The sequence below is a fragment of the Octopus bimaculoides genome, chromosome 10 (genome assembly GCF_046866305.1).
Source record: "Octopus bimaculoides isolate indiv1 chromosome 10, ASM4686630v1, whole genome shotgun sequence".
NCBI classification, from domain to species: domain Eukaryota; kingdom Metazoa; phylum Mollusca; class Cephalopoda; order Octopoda; family Octopodidae; genus Octopus; species Octopus bimaculoides.
The window spans coordinates 49,088,223-49,112,624 of NC_142937.1; the positions used below are offsets into that span (position 1 = coordinate 49,088,223).

Here is a 24,402-nt window from a genome sequence, read left to right on the forward strand (position 1 = left end):
ACAAACCCCCACTGAAGGCCAAAAACCAGTAACGGTTTCTCCGTGTAGGGAGGCCTGCACGATGGCCGAAGCAGGAAGAGTCAGTCCTACACGGGAAAAGGAAGAAATAAGTGTGGAACAGTTGATGGAAAGAAACTGGCCAACATTGGCGAAAAATAACAACGAAGCAGAAAGTCTGAAAGTAGTAAAAGACAAGGAAGAATCTGGAAAAAGTGTGAATTTTGCAGCGGTCGCTGGTGACAAGAAGCGAACTGTCAACATCGGGAATGCCGAGAGGCATAAGAATATGATGAAGAGAGAGGGCCATGGTGTTGTTGCAACCCCTCCCGAAAGGTTCATAGAAAGAACACAAAGGAAAACGTTAATATTTAAAACATATAGTAAAAAAGCGAATAAAATTGAATTCGTAGCGGAGGCTGAAATCGAAAAGTGCCTAAAATCATTGTTTAACAAAATTACGTACATAACCAGAGGCAAGCGCTATGCTACGGTAGAGGTGAGAATGGAGTCAGAGGAAGCTGCCCGACTCCATTCTGTGGAGCCTCTGGAAACAGAAAATGTGGTTCTCCTACCACTGTACATGGGTAGGAGAACATCACGAATAACAATTGCAAACATTCCCCCTGAAGTTGACCCAGAGTGGTTAGTCGCGACAACGACTATGGGCCTGGAAGATAAGATCACAATTCTAGAAGCAATTGTGACTGAACCAAAGCTGAGATTCAGCCAGGCCCTAAAAATGACTATTCAAGCAGAACAGGCCACACTGGAAGAAATAATTGAAAGCTTTGAGGTTGGGGGCACACGACTAGTCGTGTCAGTGGATGGCCGCAAACCGCGTTGCTTCCAGTGTGGCAAGAAGGGTCACCTCAGGGCGAACTGCAGCCAGAAGAAGGACGATGGAAAGACTAACCAGGAGGATACAGAAGGGAAAAGGAAGGAAACTGGAGACGAAGAGAAGAAAAATGGAGAAGAAAGGAAGGAAACAGAAGAAGAGGAAAAAAATCCAGAGGTGGTGGAGCAAACACCGGTGCCATTGGAAAAGGTTGGAGAGGGTTGGACGATGGTGTCCAACAAAAGAAAACAACCTTCCCCAATGAAAGAAAAGGAAGAAGAAAAGAAAAAAACAAAAAAAGTGAATCAAAAGTAAAAGACAGTGTCTATATGGTGGTTCGAACCTCAAACAGAGAGCTAATGAACCACCTGGCAACTATAAACAAAGAAAAAATGAAAAGGATAGAGTTCAAAAAAGGAAAAGCTGTGTATAAAACAACGAGAAAAATGTTTAGCGTTCTCAGCAATACCTATAGGAGAGACATAGGGGTGCCAAGGTTGGATTACGTACCTACCATGTCGGAGAATTTTTTACCTCCGACTCCACAGGCCCCAGATGGGGTGGAAAAGGCGGGGATTTTCCCCTCGCCAGATACTGATTAAGCTAAGACATTTATGGCTGTTCGAATGGGTTGTTTAAATGTACGCGGCCTGTTGTCGAGCTGGAAGCAGGAGCGCTTCCTAAATGACATCAGGTCGCGAAATTTAGATGTGATTGCTGCCACAGAAGCCCGGATAAGCAGGACAAGAGATCTGCTCACCCTCTTGGAAGGCTACGAGAGATGCGTCTCTCCATGTCGGCTGGGAGGTGGGGGTGGGGTGTTGGTCTTAATAAAAAGAGACCGGGTTCCTGAGGTAAAGTCTAAATGTTTCCTCATTACAGTAGCAGTAGCGAAAGAGGTGGTGTGGAAGACTAGAATGGAAGGGAACAAGACGGGCATTTTCATCTCTAGTCAAGGTCTGGTGAGATATTTTACTTTTCATTTGAAAAGAAAAATACGACTGGAGAGAAAGTGTTTGTCGGAGAAAATGTTTCAATCAAGATGGAAATATGTCGCTCGAGAGTTGCGAGTGAAAACGTCCAATTGAATACGCCATAGGTGTCTTCGAAAGTGTCAGTGGTGGGATGGGGCTTGTGGGATGGGGCTTGTGGGGTCGGAGCGTAACCCAGTCCCCCACTTCATCTGTCTATATTGTTTTGTGTGTTGTTTGTTGTAAACATTCGATTTTCGATTTTATTATATTTTTAATTGTTTCATATTTTTGTAACCCCATACGTGTTATCTGACCCCAATCAGATGTATTGTCCCTTTCTATGTTTGGCCCCTAGTGGGTAATAAAGAGATGACAACAAACTTTTACAAACTAAGTTCACAATTTTGGGAGGAGCGATACCTCCAAAACACTCTTCTCACCGCTAAGTGAGACATTAGGCACAACCACAGGAAGACAAATGCGTGGAATTCAGTGGAGATTTCTTGTTCGACATAAATATAAATAAACACGAGCAACAAACCCCCACTGAAGGCCAAAAACCAGTAACGGTTTCCCCGTGTAGGGAGGCCTGCACGATGGCCGAAGCAGGAAGAGTCAGTCCTACACAGGAAAAGGAAGAAATAAGTGTGGAACAGTTGATGGAAAGAAACTGGCCAACATTGGCGAAAAATAACAACGAAACAGAAAGTCTGAAAGTAGTAAAAGACAAGGAAGAATCTGGAAAAAGTGTGAATTTTGCAGCGGTCGCTGGTGACAAGAAGCGAACTGTCAACATCGGGAATGCCGAGAGGCATAAGAATATGATGAAGAGAGAAGGTCATGGTGTTGTTGCAACCCAGATACTGTTTAAGGTAAGACCTTTATGGCTGTTCGAATTGGTTGTTTAAATGTACGCGGCCTGTCGTCGAGCTGGAAGCAGGGGCGCTTCCTAAATGACATCAGGTCGCGAAAATTAGATGTGATTGCTGCCACAGAAGCCCGGATAAGCAGGCCAAGAGATCTGCTCCCCCTCTTGGAAGGCTACGAGAGATACGTCTCTCCATGTCGGCCGGGAGGTGGGGGTGGGGTGTTGGTCTTAATTAAAAGAGACCGGGTAGGTGAGGTAAAGTCTATTTTTATTGATCCAGGAGGCAGGCTGGTCGTCCTGGATTTGACATTTAGTTGTGGTAAGACAGTCAGGTTGGTCGCAATTTATGCACCCAACACAAGTGGGTTACAGAATCAATATTTCCGTGACCTCGGGAAATTCCTTTCAACATCACATTCTTTAGTCGTGTTAGGTGACTTCAACACAATTGACGATGCGCGTGTTGATTGTGTTGGCTCGCAGACAGATAGAACAGCGAGTCCTGGCTTTCGGAACCTGCTCAGCCACTTTCAGCTGGTAGACCCGTATAGACTGGAACACCCAACAGCTCCACAGTGGACGTGGTCAAGTAGTGATGGGTCTACCAGGTCTTATTTAGATAGGATATTGATAAGAAAAGTAGATAAAGATATTGTTAGGTGTCCACAATTCTACCCAGTCAGCTATAGTGACCACAAGATGGTCACAAGCGAGCTGACTGTAGATAAGATGTATAGACAGGGATCTGGCTACTGGAAACTCAACAAGTCCCTCTTGGAGAATGAGGAGTACAGAAAGCGGATCAAGCTAATAATTCAAAGGGCGTTAACAGGTACCATCATTAATAATAAATGGTACGCCCTTAAGCGAGCCATAAAATATGAGTCGATTAGATTTAGTATAGGCTTAGCTAAGAAGGAACGTAGAATAGGCGATGGTCTAGTTAAAGAGTTAGAGAAAGCCATGGAGAATGGTAATGCGGACCAAGTGAAGGCCATGAGACTGGAACTAAACCAGCACCTCGAAAGCCAACACATGGGAAGCATTATCAGAGCAAAAATTCGTGCAATGGGTTGCGAAGGAATCAAAGCTGCCGGATGGGCCCGAGTGGCGGAAGCTCAACGGGGTAATGACTCCATTATTCGGTCTGTGGTGAACCTTCAGGACGTATTGGTAAACGAACCCGAGGAGATGTGTGAGGCATTTCAGGAGCACTTCGCTAAGCTTTTCGAGGGTGATGGTGAGCCGCGTGGTGGGGAAGACCTTGAGAGCTTTCTTGCCGGGCTGCCACGCCTCTCGGGGGCGAATGCGGAGGCTTGTGAGGGGCCGATCACGCCTGGGGAGATAATCGAGGCGCTGGCGAACTGTGGTAGGGGCAAATCGCCGGGACTTGATGGCCTACCTTATGAATTATATAAAAGTATGCCAGACTTGTTCGGACACCTGTTGGCAGCAGAATGGGTGGATCCCCAGCTCTGTGCGCCGGGGAGTAGTGACACTAGTCAGGAAGGACCCGAGCAAGGGAGATTGTTTAGAAAACTTTAGGCCCATCACTCTGCTAAATACAGAAGTGAAGATTATGGCCAAGGTATTAGCGAAAAGGTTGGCGCGTGTCGCGGATGGTGTGATTGGGGAGGCACAGACCTGTGCCATCCCTGGTAGGACCATTCAGGATAATCTCCACCTTATCCGCTATACCATAGAGAGGTTTGGGACTAAGACTGGCAGAGGGGGGGGGGGCTTTGGTGCATTTAGACCAATCTAAGGCATTTGATAGGGTTGGCCATCGATACCTGGTGAGTGTTCTTGCGAGGTTGGGCTTGCGCGTCGGTTTCCTCAGGTGGATCATTCAATTGTATCACAACATTGACTCGATAGTTCGGGTGAACGGTTTTCTCTCTAAACCGTTCTGCATCAAACGTTCGGTTCGTCAGGGGTGTCCACTCTTTTGTACGTGGTGGCTCTGGAGCCGTTGCTGAGAAAGCTGAGGGAGATCCCGAGAGCGCCGGGCGTGGAGGAGTGGGTTACAGCATATGCGGACGACATCACCATCAGCGTGACCACAATGACACGCCTACGTAAAGTAGGCAAAGTTATTGAGGAGTACGAGACGGTGGCAGGAGCAAAGATTAATCGGGAGAAGTCAGTCGGCTTGCAACTCGGCACCTGGAGGAGCAAGTCGATGCCTTCGGATAGCGTCGTAGGACGCTGGACGGAGAGGCCGGTTAAGTTGCTGGGGGTTTGGTTTGGTCCAGACCTCCAGGTGGAGAAGAACTGGGCAGAGGTGTCGAGCAAGATAGCCGGTATAACCAAGAGTTGGTCTTGGCGAAGGCTGTCCTTGAAAGGGAGGGCGGAGGTAGCCAATGTGTTTATCGCATCGGTTATTACCTACCGCCTGACCGTCGTTCCTTGCCCGGATTCGTGGTTGACCAAGTTGGAAAGACAGCTCTTTCACTTTTTGTGGAGGGGCTCGAAGCCACTTGTGAGACGCTCTATCTGTTGCCAGAAACCGTTAAAGGGAGGTTTAGGGATGCCTTGGTTGATGATGCGCAGGCATGCGTTGAGGTTGAGGTATCTTTGGATACTCCTGGATGGTGACCAGGTGTGGTCTCCGTTGGCAAGACAAATGTTCCCCAACTTCGCCAGTATGAGTGCAAAGGAAGCTTGGTGCTATTGTAGACCGAGGTTGAGCATGTGGTACACGGAGTGTCGTAAGGCCCTCCTGCTATTCCGTCGCTCGGGCAACGCCGGCACCGGGGGTTCTACAGCATTCTTTTATAGAGGGTTAGTAGAGGCAGAATGTGACGATGACCTGGGAACGACTCTGGGTCTCGGATTTATTGAACTCGACAGCCTGTTCTTCCATACATTCGGGTTGAAGTCGTTGGATAATTTCCAAATGTCTTTGACCTGGCAATGTTACAGAGGAGCCTTGCCCGTTCGCGATAAACTTGCAAGACATGGAACGCAGATATCACCGACCTGTCCAAGATGCGGACGAGATAGGGAAACCGTCTCGCACGCTATTGTACGGTGTCCGGAGGTCTCTGAAATGTGGGTTTACGTGGAACACCGAATGTCAAGTGAGGGAAGAGTACAGTTGTCGGCTGAGTCAATTATAAAAATTGACCCACCAAGTTTGTTATCAAACGAAGGTAAGAAATGTTTCCTCATTACAGTAGCAGTAGCGAAAGAGGTGGTGTGGAAGACTAGAATGGAAGGGAACAAGACGGGCATTTTCATCTCTAGTCAAGGTCTGGTGAGATATTTTTCTCTTCATTTGAAAAGAAAAATACGACTGGAGAGAAAGTGTTTGTCGGAGAAAATGTTTCAATCAAGATGGAAATATGTCGCTCGAGAGTTGCGAGTGAAAAAGTCCAATTGAATACGCCATAGGTGTCTTCGAAAGTGTCAGTGGTGGGATGGGGCTTGTGGGGTCGGAGCGTAACCCAGTCCCCCACTTCATCTGTCTATATTGTTTTGTGTGTTGTTTGTTGTAAACATTCGATTTTCGATTTTATTATATTTTTAATTGTTTCATATTTTTGTAACCCCATACGTGTTATCTGACCCCAATCAGATGTTTTGTCCCTTTCTATGTTTGGCCCCTAGTGGGTAATAAAGAGATATAAATCCAAAAAACACAAAAGTTTTACCTGTACTCGAACGTCAAAAATTCACGACGCTGGCATTCAGCGACGTGAAGCAGGAGCGACAAAAACCACGTCCGCTTGGTAAGCGAGGTACTTGCCACACAGCCACTCCTGAACCGTAAACATTTAGTTCTATTCAACATTTCTAATGCATGAGTCACGACCACATTTATTAAAATATTTGGTTTTAAAAATGCTTTAACTTAGCAACAAAAAAGTTGGATTATTTGGTACTTTCCGATTAATCACAAGTATGAATTCAACCTTTCTAGAACTCCGCCTACCTACACCATCTATAACTTGTTATTCTAATTTCCAATGTAAATCTAGACCACAGCTAACGACTAGCTTTCAACAGAGAAACACGTAGTATAGTTGATTTTATTGAGTAAACAAAATGCGTGACCCTGTGCCAATGTGAAGAATTAATAGTATGCATAATGGTTCCTGTAGTTATGTGAGAATAATATTTAGTAGATTTAAGGAACTCTATAGAATAATCGATTTCCTCAATGACATTGTTTTGGCTTTCTTTCCACTAACATACTTTCAGTGGTAAAGATAGTTTCATTAATCAAAAGAATGATGGTGCAATCTTGGAAAAAGCGAAAACTATTCCACCCGCATTTGATCGACTGAAGTAAGTGGATTTTGAATACAAAAGATAAAAATATTGCACGAAAGCGTAAGAATATTTAAACAATTCATTTAAACTATAAAAACTTTAACGAGGAAATTAGTACGACACTAACAACATAGATATCTAATTCTCATAGAATTGTATTAAAGTCAATTCGTTACATTGAAGAATTCATTTTTAATTAAGCACTTTCGTACTTTTATAATAATGAATTTTTTTTTTTTGTGGAAAAACCAGTATTCATGGTATCTTTAGAGAAGGCAACAGAAATTTACAAATCAATCGTCAGATAAAGAAGAGCTTAATTTCAAAAAAATGTAGAATCGTTTCAAAAATCTCGATTGGAAATGAATTTACCAGAAAACCTTTAACGAACAAAAATTTTATACCACTTGCAGAATTGTATTTTTCTGCCTTGTGATTGCTTGCTTCCGTGGATGTTACACAAGACTGTTAAGTAATTAAAGACTGTTAAGACTGTTAAGTAATTAAATTCTTGACAAATTTTAATGACATGATTTATGACTGATGTCGCTTTAGTTGTGTTATTTGAACACTTGCTTGCAATTTTTGTAATCGAAAATCCCACTGAATCTAAAAATCTCACGCAACTCAAACGACAAAAAGAATAATGATATTTAAAAGTTTAAAAAAAAAAAGTATTTAGCAGAAAAATAGGAAGGGTAGTCCCTATAATTTTTGCAGGTTATCAAATAATGAAATTGATGCAGTAATGTTCAGTTTGTACTTTTGTATATCGGTTGATTCTTGTAGAGAGAGAGAGAGAGAGAGAGAGAGAGAGAGAGAGAGAGAGAGAGAGAGAGAGAGAGAGAGAGAAAAGGGTGAGAGATGGAATTTGAGAAGTTGCAGTTTTGAAAAGAAAAGGTTGAGAATATGCCTCTTCTTTTGTTAGGAAAGAGAATGAGATATTATGAGAGTAGAAACAGCTATTACAGTTGTGCTTCAGTGGTGATGGTACACAGCTTGTTAGTTTAGAGAATCAGAGACAATAATAATAGCAATAAAGAAAACAGAGGGGAAAAACTGTGGGCTAGTGGTTGGAGTGAGTTCCAAGAGTAGTCTTTATCAATCAGTCTGGTAGCCTTTTTTTGATGTGGTCTAAAATAGTTGTATAAATGTATATCGGATGTATTAAGCGAGATATATTAACCGTAGAGAGTCAGAAAATACGTCTTCATGATTAGGGAGGGAGTATTTTCTGAGGCTGAAGAGGAAATAGCTTTTAGTACACCGTTATGAGCAATGTTTTGCTATCATTGAGATCATCAGTTGTTGAGACAAGTATTTGTAGAGTTAAAGTACACGGTGTAGTGGTTAGGCTGCTGCACGCACCACCGTTGGCTCCATTCTTGGATTAAGTGGCATTTCGCGTACTTTTCAAAGCACTTCCTTTCACGTTGCTCTAGCCCACTTTTCAGACTATTGACCCCAAAGCCCCAAGTCTTGCGAATAGCTTGATAGCTACAGCACACTGAATGGTGGTGAACATTTATAGAATGCTTCTGTTTTAGCTATGTCCTTATGTAAGGAGAGTTTAGTGCTCCTAAACTGCTCCTTTATATGTCTAGTGACTCTATTTTAATGTTGTTAAGAGATTCGATTAGGCTCTCATGTTACAATAATAACAATAGCTTATATATGCATGTATATACATCTGTGTGTGTGTGTGTGTGTGTGTGTGTGTGTGTGTGTGTGTGTGTGTGTGTGTGTGCGTACGTGTGTGTGTGTGTGTTTGTGTGTGCGAAGTCAAAATATTTACGAGCAGATAACTGACAGCAGTAACGATAAGACGTGGATAAACCGATAGAAGATGGGGCAATACTATAAGTTAAACGCTATTAAAGAGAGAGAGGGGGGGAAGGAGAAGGTGAGAAAATTGAGATAGCTCAACCATGGAAGGGAGAGAGAGAGAGAGAGAGAGAGAGAGAGAGAGGGGGGGAGAGGAAGTTGTTTGCAAGGCCTCTCTTTTCATAGAAAAACTATGCTCAGTTTCTGTTTGATATGTAAGTCGCATGTTAATGATATCCATATGCATAAAGTTAAAAATTAATATGTGTGAAGTGGCATCATCTGCGAAAGTTTGTATGTAATTATAAGCAGAGAATATGCCAATAATGTACAAGTGAAATGCATAGACGCATAAGCTTTAGATCAAGAGTGAGGAAACTTTTTAGTGCGGCGGGCAAAACTTCCTAAGGAAAAGGTCCGCTGGCGGATCACAAGTTCTGACTCTTATCTGTGAATGTCATGTATATATCTTATGTATAATTCGTTATACATTAATAACGATAAGTTTAACACATTAAATTAACGCGAAGTATCTTCATTACAGCCACTACTGAATTTAGGACATTTATATTACTTATGAGGTATTCTATATTCTTCAAAATGTGCCTATCCTAATGTTGGAGAAATTCTAACAATCAAGCACAGACCAAATTTAATTTTGAAAAATTACATCAATACCTAAATAGTGTTATGTGTAAATAACATATTTGAACAAATTTATCCTAGTGATAATTTTATCAAAGCTAATTAACCTTAAATTTAAAATTTGGCTTTGTTTAGTGAGAAGGATGAAACTACATTTTTTTCTCTTTTTTTTATTTGAAAGTTTAGGAATATCATGTCTTTGAAGAAACTGCTATTCTTAGTTCATTACTCAGGTTTTCGTTAGTAAGTCTGGTACGAAGACGATTTTTTGCATAATTCAATTTGGAAAAAACCCAGCTAACATTGATAAGTTGTCGAAAATTGAGATGCGAATTTCAATGCGTCTTTATGTAAAGCAGGGAATTTCTCAGAATTGATGGATTTGTAGAAATTCAATAAAGAGAGATTATTATATTTCCATTTTATTAAGGTATCCGACTGCAAACCAATTAATTCTAATTGTAAGGAATCCGGAGCCTCCTCTGAACACATATCAAAAGGTGTTTCAAAAACACGTAGTTCGATTTTATCTTGTATTTCTTCAAAAGACGTTCACACTCGTCAGAATATTCCTTTGTTGATTCGGGATTTTGTTCGCTCAATTTCAGAAAATGTGTGAAGTACTTTTTTTTTCAATTGTGAGACAAATAAATGAAACATCGATTCAAAGCTTGTAGTTAAATGAATGCATTGTAGCTTAAGTCCTGTAAATATTATGTCTTCTTTTTTTTATATGAGACAAGATGAATAACATTGAGAAAATACAAAGACAAGTTAAAGTTGACTGCACAGCAACATTTATTCCGACGCTATAGTGAAATACAGCATAGTGGTAGAACATGAATAATTGTCAAATAAATTGCATAAATTCAAAATGCTTCTAGAAGCTGAAGATGAAATGTTGGAAAAACGCGAGCATAACGCCAAGGAAAAACGCGAGCATAGCGCCAAGAAGAGAATTGGTTACAATTCTCTTCTTGCTGAAGCTTCAAAGTGGAATACACTACTCTCATTTTCGAAAATCGATCTAGCTCGTAGCAAATTCTCTTCCCTCAGGAATTAGGGGTAAAATCGTCCTTTAAACAGGTGATGCAGAGACGCATAAAGCTAAACGGACTTGACTATCACGTGATGAACCAAATGGGTACCTAAAGGTAAAAAGGCAAAGTGCGGATACCTAAACGTAAAGTGCAGTCATGCTTCTACTACAAATCTATAGAAAGGGGAAACGAGTAATGATATTAGTTTGCAAAAATACGAATATGTTTTGCTTTTGTTAACACCACATCCTTTGAATGGGTGCTAAGTTAGGTAAAGGTGCAAAAATATAGACTGCAAAAGTTTGAATGCATAACTAATTTGCCAATAACATTGTGCGCATATACATGTTAGTGTGTGTGTCTGTGTGTGTGTGTGTGTGTGTGTGTGTGCGTGCGTGTGCGTGCGTGTAAGATACATCACCGGACAGAAAAAAAAAAGAACGAAGTATTTTTGGATTGTAGATTAGAAAAATATATGTTTATAACAGTTTGACAAAATTGAGATAATTATTAGTTGGAAGAATTAATGGAATATAAAACTGTTCAAGGTATAATCTATCTAACATAAGTTACAGGCATAATTCTTCTGGATTGGGTGGGGTTTTTTTCTGGAATTCTGTTAAGAGTTGGTGATTGTCTTTGAGACGTCTCTTGCTAGAGACAGGGATACTACTGTATCACTTTTGAGTTGGTCAATGGCCTTCATGACTGGTAATAGCTGCATCGAAATTAGTTTCTGTATTTCTGGCTGAAGACAAAAGTGTAGCCTTTGATGTTATATCGCGTGTCAGAAACTGATTTCAAAGTGTAGAAAATCGTGAATTGGGTCGACTGCGAGAACGAAGAGATTAAGGTTTATGGTTAACTGAAAAAGAAAAAAAAGCGTAGTTAGTATTACAGTAGTGATAATTGGAAGTTAGAACACAGCTTGAACATTTCGTGATTGTAATTGTAAATAAACTCGTAGAACAATATAAGAAATATTACTAGACGCGAAAACAAACGTGTTGAACGATCGACTAAAAACTTGTTCCTGTGAATTCTTGCGGCGTTATATTCTTGCAGGAAAAAAGTTCCTTTAAATTATTTAAAGCAGACATTTGGTTGCTGGAATGTTTTGGCGTCACACATTGTAGGCTGATTTTTAACAGCTAAATCAGAAACATGATTGTTCTCGAGCAGTGTCATCATCTATTGATAATTGAAAGAATGTTCGGGGAAAATATCAACAATAGACTATATACAATTGTTTCTTTATATTTTCAATAACCTATCACAAAATAGAACTCTTCTGATCCTGTGGCGAGAATAATACGATTATACATCGCTTGGTTGAATGTCTTGTATATAATGTCTTGTATATAATTCGTTTATAACTCTTCGTAAGATATTTTGATCGAGACAGCAAAATATGCAACCACAAAATGAAAATGATTTAAAATAAACTATTACATAGGATTATAATCTCCAAAGCAGTCGTGAGCAAACTGCGACCAGAAGAATTTCTGAAAATTTACCTCGAATCTTTTTAGTAGTGCAGCCCGCTTCCCGTAAAAGGTTGTCCATGGTTTAGAGCAGTATTTTCGGAACTCTTCCGGTTAGTGACATACTTTTTAAACATACATAATTTAGCGACACACCAATTAAGTTTTATGCAAACCTAACGTTAATTATAATATTTTAATATGATCTACCATGGCTATAAAATACTGATGCATAAATTGATTTTAATAGTGGAACATGTCCAGAAAACCTTTCATTTATATTTTGTAAATAATTTGTAAGTAAAGTAAAATACATTATCAAGAGAAATGTGAGTTATCATTTATCGATAATAATCTGTAAATATGTGCAAGGATTAATAAAAAAAAAAACTTTTATAACTTACTATATGATACATGAGATACATGAGAGACATGAGATTCATGAGTTTCATGGAAAGAACAGAGATTTTGGATATTAGGTGGAATAGTAGATAATGACGCTCGCATTTCACTATAAAGCATTTTCAAGTTTCCACGTTGCGATGTCTTTAAGTTTAGCATTGTTGAAAAAGATGCATTGCAAATGTATGTAGTAGAAAACTGCAAAATAATTTGTAAAGCTTTTTTTAAGCTAGGTTTAGATGCTTCTTTGAAACACGAATTCAAAAGTTCTGTAAGTTCCCCTCTTCATAAATCAATAACAGACACCAACCGATCATTCTTGATTTCGGCTAGTTCTTAGCTAAGTGATAAATCAAGTTGCAAGAAATGGATTTCTGATCCAACCGTAGTTTTGGATTCCAATATTTGGAAAATAATAATCAAGTTTTTCTCTAAGCAATGTTAAATGGTCATCAATTAACGAGCTGATCTCACATTTTAGCTCGCACTCACAAGTTTTGGAAAACATTTCAAAATTTCCTTCTTTTACTTTGCGTTTCCAAATTGTTATCTTGTCTCTCATAGTACAAATTTTGTCAGTAGATGTCAAGGCATTTTCTGCTTTTCCCTGCATACCTGTGCTAATTTTATTCACATGTTCAAATATGTCCGAAAGATATGCCAATTTGGTGCACCAAAGTTCGTCCCAAATCAGATCGCGGAATCCATTCTCTTTATTTTCTTCAAAAAGTTTAAGCATCATTTCTCTCAATTTGTATACACAACAAAGCACACGACCTTTTGAAAGCAAACAAACCTGTGTGTGCAGTAGAAGTTTCTTGAAATTTACTCCCATTTCTTCACAGATGTGAGCAAATAATCTTGATTTGAGAAGTTTATTTTTGGTGTAATTGACCATTAAACCACTTATTTTTGGTGTAATTGACCATTAAACCACTTCGTAAATCATTTCCAACAGTGCGCAGTTAGTGTTTCACGATGCAAAAAAAAAAAGCAATGAGTAATTATAATACTTTTATTCTCTTTTTTCTGTTTTGCTAAAGTTGTAAAACCTTTTACTGAACCTACCATTGAGGGTGCGCCATCTGTGTATATTCCTATACAGTTTAACCATAATAAATTATTTTCCTTCGTGAAGGAATTTAAAGCTTGAAAATTGTCTTCACCTCTAGTTTCAGACAACACAAGAATTGCTCAATAATTCTGTCATTATAAATGAAACGTATAAAAACCATCAATTGTGCTAACCCACTGACATATGTTGGTTCGTCTAACTGCAATGCAAACATCATGTTATTATCTTGAAAAATGTCCTTCATTTGCAGCTTAATGTCATCAGACATACCTTGAATTCGTCTTCCAATTGCGTTATCTGCTAGAGGAATTTTATTAAACTTCTGTCTCAAATTCGGGTCCAAACGTTGTTCGAACAACACAGCAAGATTCCTTTATAGTACTTTCAGTGATACTATGTCATTCCTTGTTTTGGGCAATTATTTGAGCAACCAAGTAACTTACCTTTTGAGCTTTGTCTGATGTCTTCATTCTCTTTGTGAACGTTGAAGACGGCTTTTTTTTTTTTTAGAGATTTTGCAAGTTCAATGAAGTATTCCACTGGTTTTAACATATTTCCGTGCCTAGTGTTGAAATGAGGCTTTCGTTTGCAAGTATATCCCCACAGGCTAAACACAAGGGACTAGGGTTCTTTTCATTTCCAGAAAATGTGAAGCCAGTTTTATATAATCTTTGTGTATAAACGAGGCTTAAACATTTTTCCTGTGCACTTCTCACTCACTGATGTAGGTCATTCAACAGTTGTTTGAGTAGTTTCCTTCGTAGCTGTTAAATTTTATTCATTGGAAATGTCATCTGTAACTTTTCTTAATTGAAAACTTATCCATTTTATGGGTAATTTAATTACAATTTATGAAAAAAACTAAGCTGATTTATTATAAGGTTATGATAACTAAACATGTAATTAATTAATATCACCAGCACTAAGCACGATAAAATTAGAAATGGCACGTTGCACTTAATTAGACACCCGGTTCCTTAGACTAAATCCGCGAGACTGACGAACAAGGGGCAAGTGAGGAATGAGTTTAATGTGATTTCATAATTATTAGTTCACTCTCAGTAATGCGTAATACCAGTATAGGTGAGCAATAACTTTTGGCAATTTGAAAGTAGTTCCAGTGTTTCGCTCAGTAAAACAGGTGCGGATTTTAAAATTTTTAATCGATTTTCCATTTACCTCGGACAAGAGAATAGCGCTTCCAATATGTTAATTCTTTTACACTAAATAAAATACAATGAAAATGAGCGTTATATAATGAAGATTATTCGTACCTTTTTTTTCAATCTCGTCTCCAAACATTAAGTGGGAAACAATAGCCGAAAGGCACGTACATTGACATGTTCGCAATGCTAACAAACAGATTCTGAAAAGCTGAAACAAATTGTTACTGGGGAATTTATATATTGGTTTCTCGTACGTTAATTCATGACGTCAGTTTTATGTACACTTTTGGAAAGATCATCACACATATCTATCTATAAGCATAGCCAGGATTTCAACTAGAGAAATTTTTTTTCAATTTTTAAAAATAAATTCACCATTAATCATCTCATTCACGTCTGTATCTATATATTATACACATGCGTGTGTGGTAAGTAGCTTGCTTACCAACCACATGGTTCGGGGTTCAGTCCCACGCGTGGCACCTTGGGCAAGTGTCTTCTACTATAGCCTCGGGCCGACCCCTTATGGGTGGATTTGGTAGACGGAAACTGAAAAAGCCCGTCGTATATATATATGTGTGTGTGTGTGTGTATTTGTGTGTCTGTGTTTGTCCCCCACTATCGCTTGACAACCGATGCTGGTATGTTTAAGTCCCCGTAAATTAGCGGTTCTGCAAAAGAGACCGATAGAATAAGTACTAGGCTTACAAATCATTGAAACAAGTAAAAGAATATATATATATATTTCCGACATATGTTTCGAAGATTGCAATTGGTTCATTCCAAAGGAATAAATGAATGAATGGCTGTGTGGTAAGTGGCTTGCTTACCAACCACATGGTTCCGGATTGAGTCCCACTGCGTGGCACCTTGGGCAAGTGTCTTCTACTATAGCTTCAGGCCGACCAAAGGTTTTTTCAAATAAGCTATGTAGCATTTTTCTCTACTCGCAGTTGTTACATTCGGTAATAATGTCTTACGGTTGAGTTCATTTCTATGTATTTCCTCGAAGAGAAGATTACATCTTTCTTAACATCATTGATTCCTTTGGAATGAACCAATTGTAATCTTCGAAACATATGTCGGAAATAAAAGAAATCATTTAACACATGCGTATAACTCCATTTATTTAATCTTATATATATATATATATATATATATATATATATATATATATATATATATATATATATATATATATATATATACAGTTAGTTAGTTGAGTTAGACGTTAAAATATCCATCTAAGGGATAAAAGTATCCAAATGCTGTCGGTATATTACTTATATTTAAACATGGGCAAAAATGTTATGCTCATAAATTATAGGTAAAGACAAGGATAAACAGAAATTCACCAGGAATCAAAATTTAAAGAAAACAGAAAATGGAGATAACATTTATGAACAAAAATTGACTTGCATCAATTATTATTTATTAATAATTTATAAAATGACTGCAACCCATCTAACAGCTGTTTCTGCTGCCAATGATCTTTGGAATTACCATTACGATGCTAACAGAATATTTATCATAGTTGGCAATAAAAGCAATTCGAATCATGAAGCTTCATCAGAGTGGAAAATAAATAAATAAAAGAAGAGACAAGGAAAGAAGAAGGAAAGGTTGAATATGGTGAGAGTCATGTCATGTTGCATGTAGAGCCATTGGACGATAAGTAAGTGACCAAACTTTTAGATAAAGGGGGTATTTGGCGGGATATTCCTATGTATGGAGGGAGCATAGGTTAGAAAAATAATAGCTATTTACGCAAATAGGATAGGTCAAAGGGGGAGTAAAAATACAATAAGGTGTTAGTAATAATAACTATGTTTATAGTACTAAGTAATAGTATTTATCATTATAAATTGCTTATCGATTTAATATAATTTTTCACTTACTACTAGTAGGCATTTCAGTCAATCTACCTATTGTCCAAAGTAGGTAGATCAAGGGCCACCGCCAGATATAACTGGTCAGTTAGTATTTAAAAACAAAAGATTGGCTATTAATAAACCGTTATTCTCCGGGGTAAATAGATGTATGATATACGTTATAAAGGGCACGAAACCGTTTAAGTTAATATAAAAATATAAATATAAATATATGAAAATGTAAATAAAATAAGACTAATAAAATAATAATTTATTATGATAAATACTATTACTTAGTACTATAAACTTAATTATTATTACTAACACCTTATTGTATTTTTACTCCTCCTTTGACCTCTCCTATTTGCGTAAATAGATATTATTTTTCTAGCCTATGCCCTCTCCATACATAGGAATATCTCGCCAAATACCCTTTTTATTTTAACTTTTTGGTCATTTACTTATCGTCTAATGGCTCTACATGCAACATGACATGACTCTCACCATATTCAACCTTTCCTTCTTCTGTTCTTGTCTCTTCTTTTTATTTATTTATTTATTTTCCATTCTGAGGAAACCTCCATGATTCAAATCGGTTTTATTACCAACTATGATAAATATTCTACTAGCATCATTATGGTAATTCCAAAGAACATTGGCAATAGAAACAGCTGTTAGATGGGATGCAGTCTTTTTGTAAATTATTAATCAATATTAATTGATGCAAATCAATTGTTGTTCAATGTTATCTCCATTTTCTGTTTTATATATATATACTCTTTACTCTTTTACTTGTTTCAGTCATTTGACTGGTCATGCTGGAGCACCGCCTTTAGTCGAGTAAATCGACCCCAGGACTTATTCTTTGAAAGCCTAGTACTTATTCTATCGGTTTCTTTTGCCGAACCGCTAAGTTACGTGGACGTAAGCACACCAGCATCGGCTGTCAAGCGATGTTGGGTGGACAAACACAGACACACAAACATATACACACACATACATATATATATATGTATATATACGACGGTCTTCTTTCAGTTTCCGTCTACCAAATCCACTCACAAGGCTTTGGTCGGCCCGAGGCTATAGTAGAAGACACTTGCCCAAGGTGCCACACAGTGGGACTGAACCCGGAACCATGTGTTATATATTGATACAAAATGGGACAAGAACACAAAACAGCCAGACAGTTAGGTGATACAAGAAAGGGAGAACAAAACATCCAGATAGACGATACAAGAAAACAAGGACGGATCATTCGGAGTTTTCTTTCCTCAGTCGAGTTCCAGATTATTTTCGCAATTTCGGCTGGTCATACTTGAGATTGCTCCAATCTGGCCGGCCCCAAGGAAAAACTAAGCTAAGAGCATTAGATTCCTTGGAAGAAAGCAGCGAATGTATACAAAAACAAGGACGGAAAAAAACGGAGAATGTTACACAAATACAAATAGCAGGACATAACAACAGGTGTCTTTCGACTAAGGACGAATTAAATTAAGCTGGCGTGAAGAGAGAGAGAGAGAGAGAGAGAGAGAGAGAGAGGGGGGGGAGAGATGTGGAGGCAGAGAGACAGAAGAAATAAGGAGAGGCGAGAAAAAATGATAGGGACACAGTGAAGTGAAACGAGGAGGGAAAGTGAGCATGAAGAGAAGGCAATGAAATATGAGAGAGGAGGAACGAAAGAACGAAGAGTGGAATGAACGAAGTAAGCGTGAAAGCGCTGATAGAAAGAATAAAAGAATAAAATAATAAAATAATAGAGTCGTACAAGATTTAGATAAATATATACTTACAGATAAGAGACCAAAGTGTACGAACGCCGATATGTATATATATGAAAAAATAAATACAAAATGAGACAAGAACGCAAAACAGCCAGACAGTTAGGTGATACAAGAAAGGGATAACAAAACCTCCAGATAGACGATACAAAGAAAACAAGGACGGGTCATTCAGAGTTTTCTATCCTCATTCGAGTTCCAGATTATCTTTACAATTTCGGCTGGTTATACTCGAGATTGCTCCAATCTGGTCAGCCTCAAGGAAAAAATAAAAACTAAGAGCATTAGATTCCTTGGAAGAAAGCAGCGAATGTATACAAAAACAAGGACGGAAAAAAACGGAGAAGGTTACACACACACACACACACACACACACATATATATATATATATATATATATATATATATATAAAAGAGGGTATTGTAGTTCGCTGGAAGCATTGTGTATTGTTTGTGAAAGATAACGTTTCTGGAATGACACAACAATGCAGAGTGGACTCTAATAACTGTTGTAAATAAATTAATTATTCATAGTCTAATATAATATTTCGGAATATAAAAGTTCCTTCTTCAGATATTGCTAGGCAGTAATGGAGTCACTGTTATAGTTGGTTTTGTAACGGTTACTGAAATTTGTCGGAAGCGTCCCTGAAGAAATTGCTAAAATTTGCCATGTTTATAATTGTACCATATCACACCAGCAATGCATCCCAGCGTTGCCCGGGTGTTATGACCTACAGCTACATTGTATTATTTATTCTCTTCTTATGGGCAGGATCGGCACAGCTGATATATAGTGAACTGGATTACTGGCGTAATGGAAGTTATTGTTTGTTTAAAGTGAAGTGGGAGAGGGTACAATTTGCATAAGTTTGCATGAAAGTACTTTCTGTTCTAAGGAAGGATCACAAACTATGTATTGTTTCATCGTATAAAAAGGGGTTAATACGATTTTGCCCAGAAATCATGATTTCAAAATTTTAATTTTTCCCCGTGTCCACAAATTTCTTAATTTGTAACATTTTTTTTATCCACATAGAAAAATACAGAAGTTACGAATCTGGGAAATATATATATATGTTTTAAAGTTTAATTTTTCTTAAAGAAACAATCAATGCCCCTTCCCCTATCTCGCCTACCCATCACCTACCCGCTTTCAAAAAGCTAAAATCTCCCAATGATTCACTTTCGTTTGATGTTTCGCGCATGCGTAGAATTGCACTGAAATAGCAAATGTAAAAAATATCAGAAAACGTGACATGCTAGAAACAACAGTTAAACGACATCATTTCTGAAGAAACTTCTCCATTTTCCAAAAAGCTAAAAGTGAAACATTTGGAGTTTGTAGCCTTTTGAAAGCGGTGAGGTGATGGGTGGGTGTTTGGGAAAGAAATTTTAGTGCTTCATTAAGAAAAAAGGAAAAAGATTCTTAAAGATTCGTACTCTCTGTTTTTTTCTCTCCGTGGATTACCAAGAAAAAAATTGGAAAAAAGTAAAAAATGAATAAATTGGAGTGGGGTGGGAGATAAGTAACATATTGAAAACGTATTTTGGGGACGAAATCCTAATCTGCTGTATCGAAAACATAGGAATCAGAAGACATTTAGGAAAAAAAACTAAGGAGTGGGGTGCAAATGTCATCTCGAACATGCTAGAAACAACAGGTAAAGGACAAGATTTCTGGGAAAACTTCATTTTAAGTTTATATTGAAGATCAAGTTTTTAAATACACTCACGACAATTACAAATTACAAAGTAGAAAAGGATAATATCAATTGGATATGAGCTGTAATTTTGCGCATGCACACAGAAAGAAATAAGATAATTCATACAGCAGTTTTACCTTGTGTGCGTTTGTGTGTGTGCCAAAGGAAGTTATTTTATAGCATTCTTTCGTTTGAAGCAGCAAAGTTGTCAACTCAATCATTTAGTCGATCATAAGGGTCATATGATTGTTCGTTGATTTCCATAAATTTTAAAATTTCTTTGCTTTGAAGAGAGCAGAAATTGAAAGAGAGGAGAAAGTGAAAAGGTGACATTTACTTTAAAGTGAGAGCAGAAAGTGAAAGAGAGAAAAAAGTGAAAGATGTATGTACATGTATATGAAATGGCCGTGTGTGTGGTGTGCGCGCGCGCACGTGCGCGTGTGCATTAGCGAGAGAGGGAGGAGGAGAGAGTGTGTGAATGAAGGTGTGTGTTGTCATGTATTTTTCGCATGTATGCGTAGAGGCACTGATTGGCTCTCTCTCCTCTCTCTGTTACACACACATTATCTTTGAATACACGTACATAAATACATATGCATACATCTTTTTTGGTATGTGTGCATGTGCATGTGTGTGTGTGTGTGTGTGTGTGTATGTGTGTGTGTGTGTGCGTGAGAGAGAGAGAGAGAGAGAGAGACTGTATTTCCTCAACATATAGAGAAATGGATGTATTTTAATTAAGGTTTTTGGTTGTAGCTTATTTTAATACAATATTTATGGGTACATTTTCATAAATGTTTGTCTGAATAGAATTCTACGCATGCGTGAAGCATCGCACGAACGTCTAACATTAGAAGCAAATTGAAATATTGCCCGAAAATTATATCAAAATTGTGCAACCCGACCTCCTTTCCGAGGTTATTTTAGTAGTAAAAATGAGTTGTGCTAAAAACATAGTTTATTTCATAGCCTTTATATTAATATATATAGATAGATGATAAGCAGCTTTCTTCATTATAGTACAGATGTGACTAATTCGGAGAAACATTACTTTCATTGTTCATATATCGTAATGCAACACTGTGTGATTTTGGTTCAAAGTGTGCAACTATTTTCACTTTCTAATGAAACCTGGTCGTTGTAGAGCAGTGTCTTTCAAATAACTAGAAGTGGTTGTTGAGATAACGTAGAAAACATGAAAATGAAAATAAAGTTTATTTGGTAGCCGAAAGATTACTGAATCCTTTGATATCCCATACCTCAAAATCGGCAACTCAGTTTTCGAATGCGTAAATAACATACGTACACACACACACGCACACACACACACACACACACACACACACACACACACACACACACACACACACACACACACACATACACACAAATTCTATTATATATGTATATATATACTAGCAGAGGCACTCAGCGTTGCCCGGGAATGAAATTGTACCTTATAATATTCTCTTTGTCTTGCATTCTTTTTACTCTTCCCTTTTTTTACTTTTGACTCCTGCCGATTGCATTTTGTTAACGTAATTGTTCTAACCGGTTTTCCTTTGCCTCTTGTGGCTCTTTGGCCCAGCGTGCAGCAGCTCTCCTTCGGTCGTTTTCATGTCTTTGCTGTCGTTGTGCAGAGGTCTCTAGTAACATTACTCTGGGCTACCTGTATTCGTCTGCGCTTTACTGTAGAATACCGATCGTCTACATCTATCTCATCTCTTGTGGAGAGTGAGAACATTTTTCTCGAAAACTTTTTTGAAAATTAAAATGTGGATGAAACGAAATACAGTAGACATGCAGTATCAAACAAGCGTCACTCTCTCCCGCTACCCCTCTCTCTTTCATCTTCTCTTAGAGAAACTTGTTTTCTCTCTTATCTCTGTCTTCGTCTCATTCTGTGTTTCTCTTGCTCACACATATTCTCTCTCACCCTCTAATAGTTCCTCTTTTTTAGTTAATGTATGTTTCTTTCACTCTTTCTCTCTCCCTCTTCTAACTCACACACACACTATTTACATTTCTCCCGCTAAATAAAAAAGGGTGTGACGAACGAGGAGATGGAGAAGTAAAGAACCACTTCCTCACTGTGCTTCTCTGTTTCTTTCTCTCCCCTCTCACTCATTCATTGGCAATTTTGTGTTTATCTCGCGCACACATATTCTCGCTTACCCTTTATAATAGTTTCTCTCTTTTAGCCTCTCTCTTTCTCTCTCCCTCTCTTCTCTCTCTTTCAAACTTACACTATTTACATTTCTCCCTCTATCGAAAAACGTTGTGACGAATGAGGAGATGGAGAAGAAGTAAAGAGCCACTTCCTCACTTTGCTTCTCTGTTGCTTTCTCTCCCCTTTCACTTCCTCATTGGTATTATGCATAGACATACAAATACACATATATCTGCTAAATTATATATATATATACTAGCAGGTAAGCCCGGTTTCACCCGGTCGGTTTGGATGATGTGGCTTTAAAACCTGCTCTGTGTAAGAATTCGACTTGTTTGGGCATGCTTACATTAAAAAACAATTTTCGAATTACTTTTTCTGTCAAAGCGTTAAAAATAACTGATCAACAAGAAAAAAAATACCAACCAAGATTCAACCAAATCAAAAAGTAAACCTAAATACTAAGAGAACAAAGATGAACCATCCCAATTCCATTGCGCTTGTGCACACGCACACACACAAACAAACACACGCACCCACACACGCACATTCACATACCTCCTGTTACATACACACACATATATTCACACAGAGTTGAAACGCTGTTTGATTTATTGTTCAGCGTACAATTTTCATTATCCCACTACCAAATATGACATCACCCCTTCCTTCCTTATTCTTCTATCACCCCTTCCTTTCTCATTCATAAACACAAGAGTATTATTATAGTAGATTAACTCAGTAACCATGGGAGCTATGAACAAATACAAAACCCAGCATCACCACCGGATCATTCTACACATCTGTGTAATTTTTCGCGTAATTCCACCCACGCGTTTGACCGTGAATCCCAAGACAAGAAAGAATCGCCCATGTCAAATTTATACACACACACACACACACACACACACACACACACACACACACATATATATATATATAATATGTGACAATTAGTTGGTTGTCATAATAAAACTCAGAGTTTCGGATGCCGGGGCTAAACTCTGCTCCGGCATCTCATCAATTATTAAGACAAACAAAGACGCTATGAAAAACCGCTGAATAAAGGGAAATTACTCCAATAGGCATGGGGAGAGTAAAACTTCGTTCATAGAATCTGCATATGCACACATGTACACATATATATACACGTACGCACACACACACATGTATATGTATATATATATATATATATATAAATCAGTAAATAGTGGGGTTGTGTTAACCGCACGTGGAGAAATAATAGGAAAATGAAAAAAAGCCAGAATGCTGAACTGGAAGCATAATTTAATAAAGATTTTTTCTAACCGGTTTTCATTGCGAAGAAGCAAATTATCAAGAAGAAGGAGAATGAAAATGTTTTTTTACAAAGAAGTACAAAATGAAGAAAATAATATATAAAACAATAATATATAAAAAAATAAATATACCCATACATTATATTGTCTTTGAGCTTTTGTAGTTCAATAGTAGTTCATGTATAAATTGGTAGGAAAAATAAGAATGCATGAGAGTTGAGAGTTTTGTTAGGTTTAAAAAAAGGGTTAAAAGTTTGTGTTAAGCAGGAAATGTGGTGTCAAAACAGGAAGTGTGTGTAAGGGGAGACAAGTGTTTTTAGTTAGAGTTATGAACTCTTTTTTTCCCAACAGGAAGTTTGTGTCTGTTCATAGAGAAATAAGGTCACTGAGGGGTGTGTGTGTTAAGAAATGGTTGGAATTTCTCTTTGAAAAGATTCTCCTTGTTGATTCTTTCTTGTGTGGAGATTCTGTCTTTACATTGATAGAAAGGGAATATAATGAATTTAGGGTTTTTGTTTCTGGCACAAGAGTCTATGTGGCCACTGAGTGGAATTTGGCGGTATTGAGGGAGGTTTATTTGTTCCTTATGGACAGCTACTCTTCTACGTAATGGGAGGCTCGTCTGTCCGATATAGAAGTTTTGGCAACCTGCGCAAGTAAGGACATAAATGAGGTTACCTGAGGAACAAGAGAAATTGGTTTTAATTTTAAACTTTGTTCCTCGTTTGAAGGTAAATTCAGAGCCTTCAAGTAGGTAGGGGCAGGTGCCACAATTAGGGCGTGCACATTTTTTAACTGATGAGGGTGGAAGTGGTGTATGTAGTTTGGAATTGGTTAATAATGTTTTCAAAGATTTGTGTTGCCTTTTGCATTTAAGGACTTTGTGTGTATTAATGATATTGTTCATTTTCGGGTCTGTGGTGAGTAAGGGGAGGTTTTGTTTAATTGTGGTGAATGCTTCGATGTTATTGGGGTTATGGGTGGA

General features: G+C 38.0%; 1 protein-coding gene across 1 annotated transcript; it reads right to left on the bottom strand.

Annotated features, from left to right (window-relative positions):
* Positions 1–12,702: 12,702 nt before the first annotated feature.
* LOC149133704 (zinc finger BED domain-containing protein 5-like) lies at positions 12,703–13,248 on the bottom strand. The gene has a single exon (XM_089358233.1). The coding sequence runs from the start codon at positions 13,246–13,248 to the stop codon at positions 12,703–12,705; it is 546 nt and encodes a 181-aa protein (XP_089214359.1).
* Positions 13,249–24,402: the final 11,154 nt, after the last annotated feature.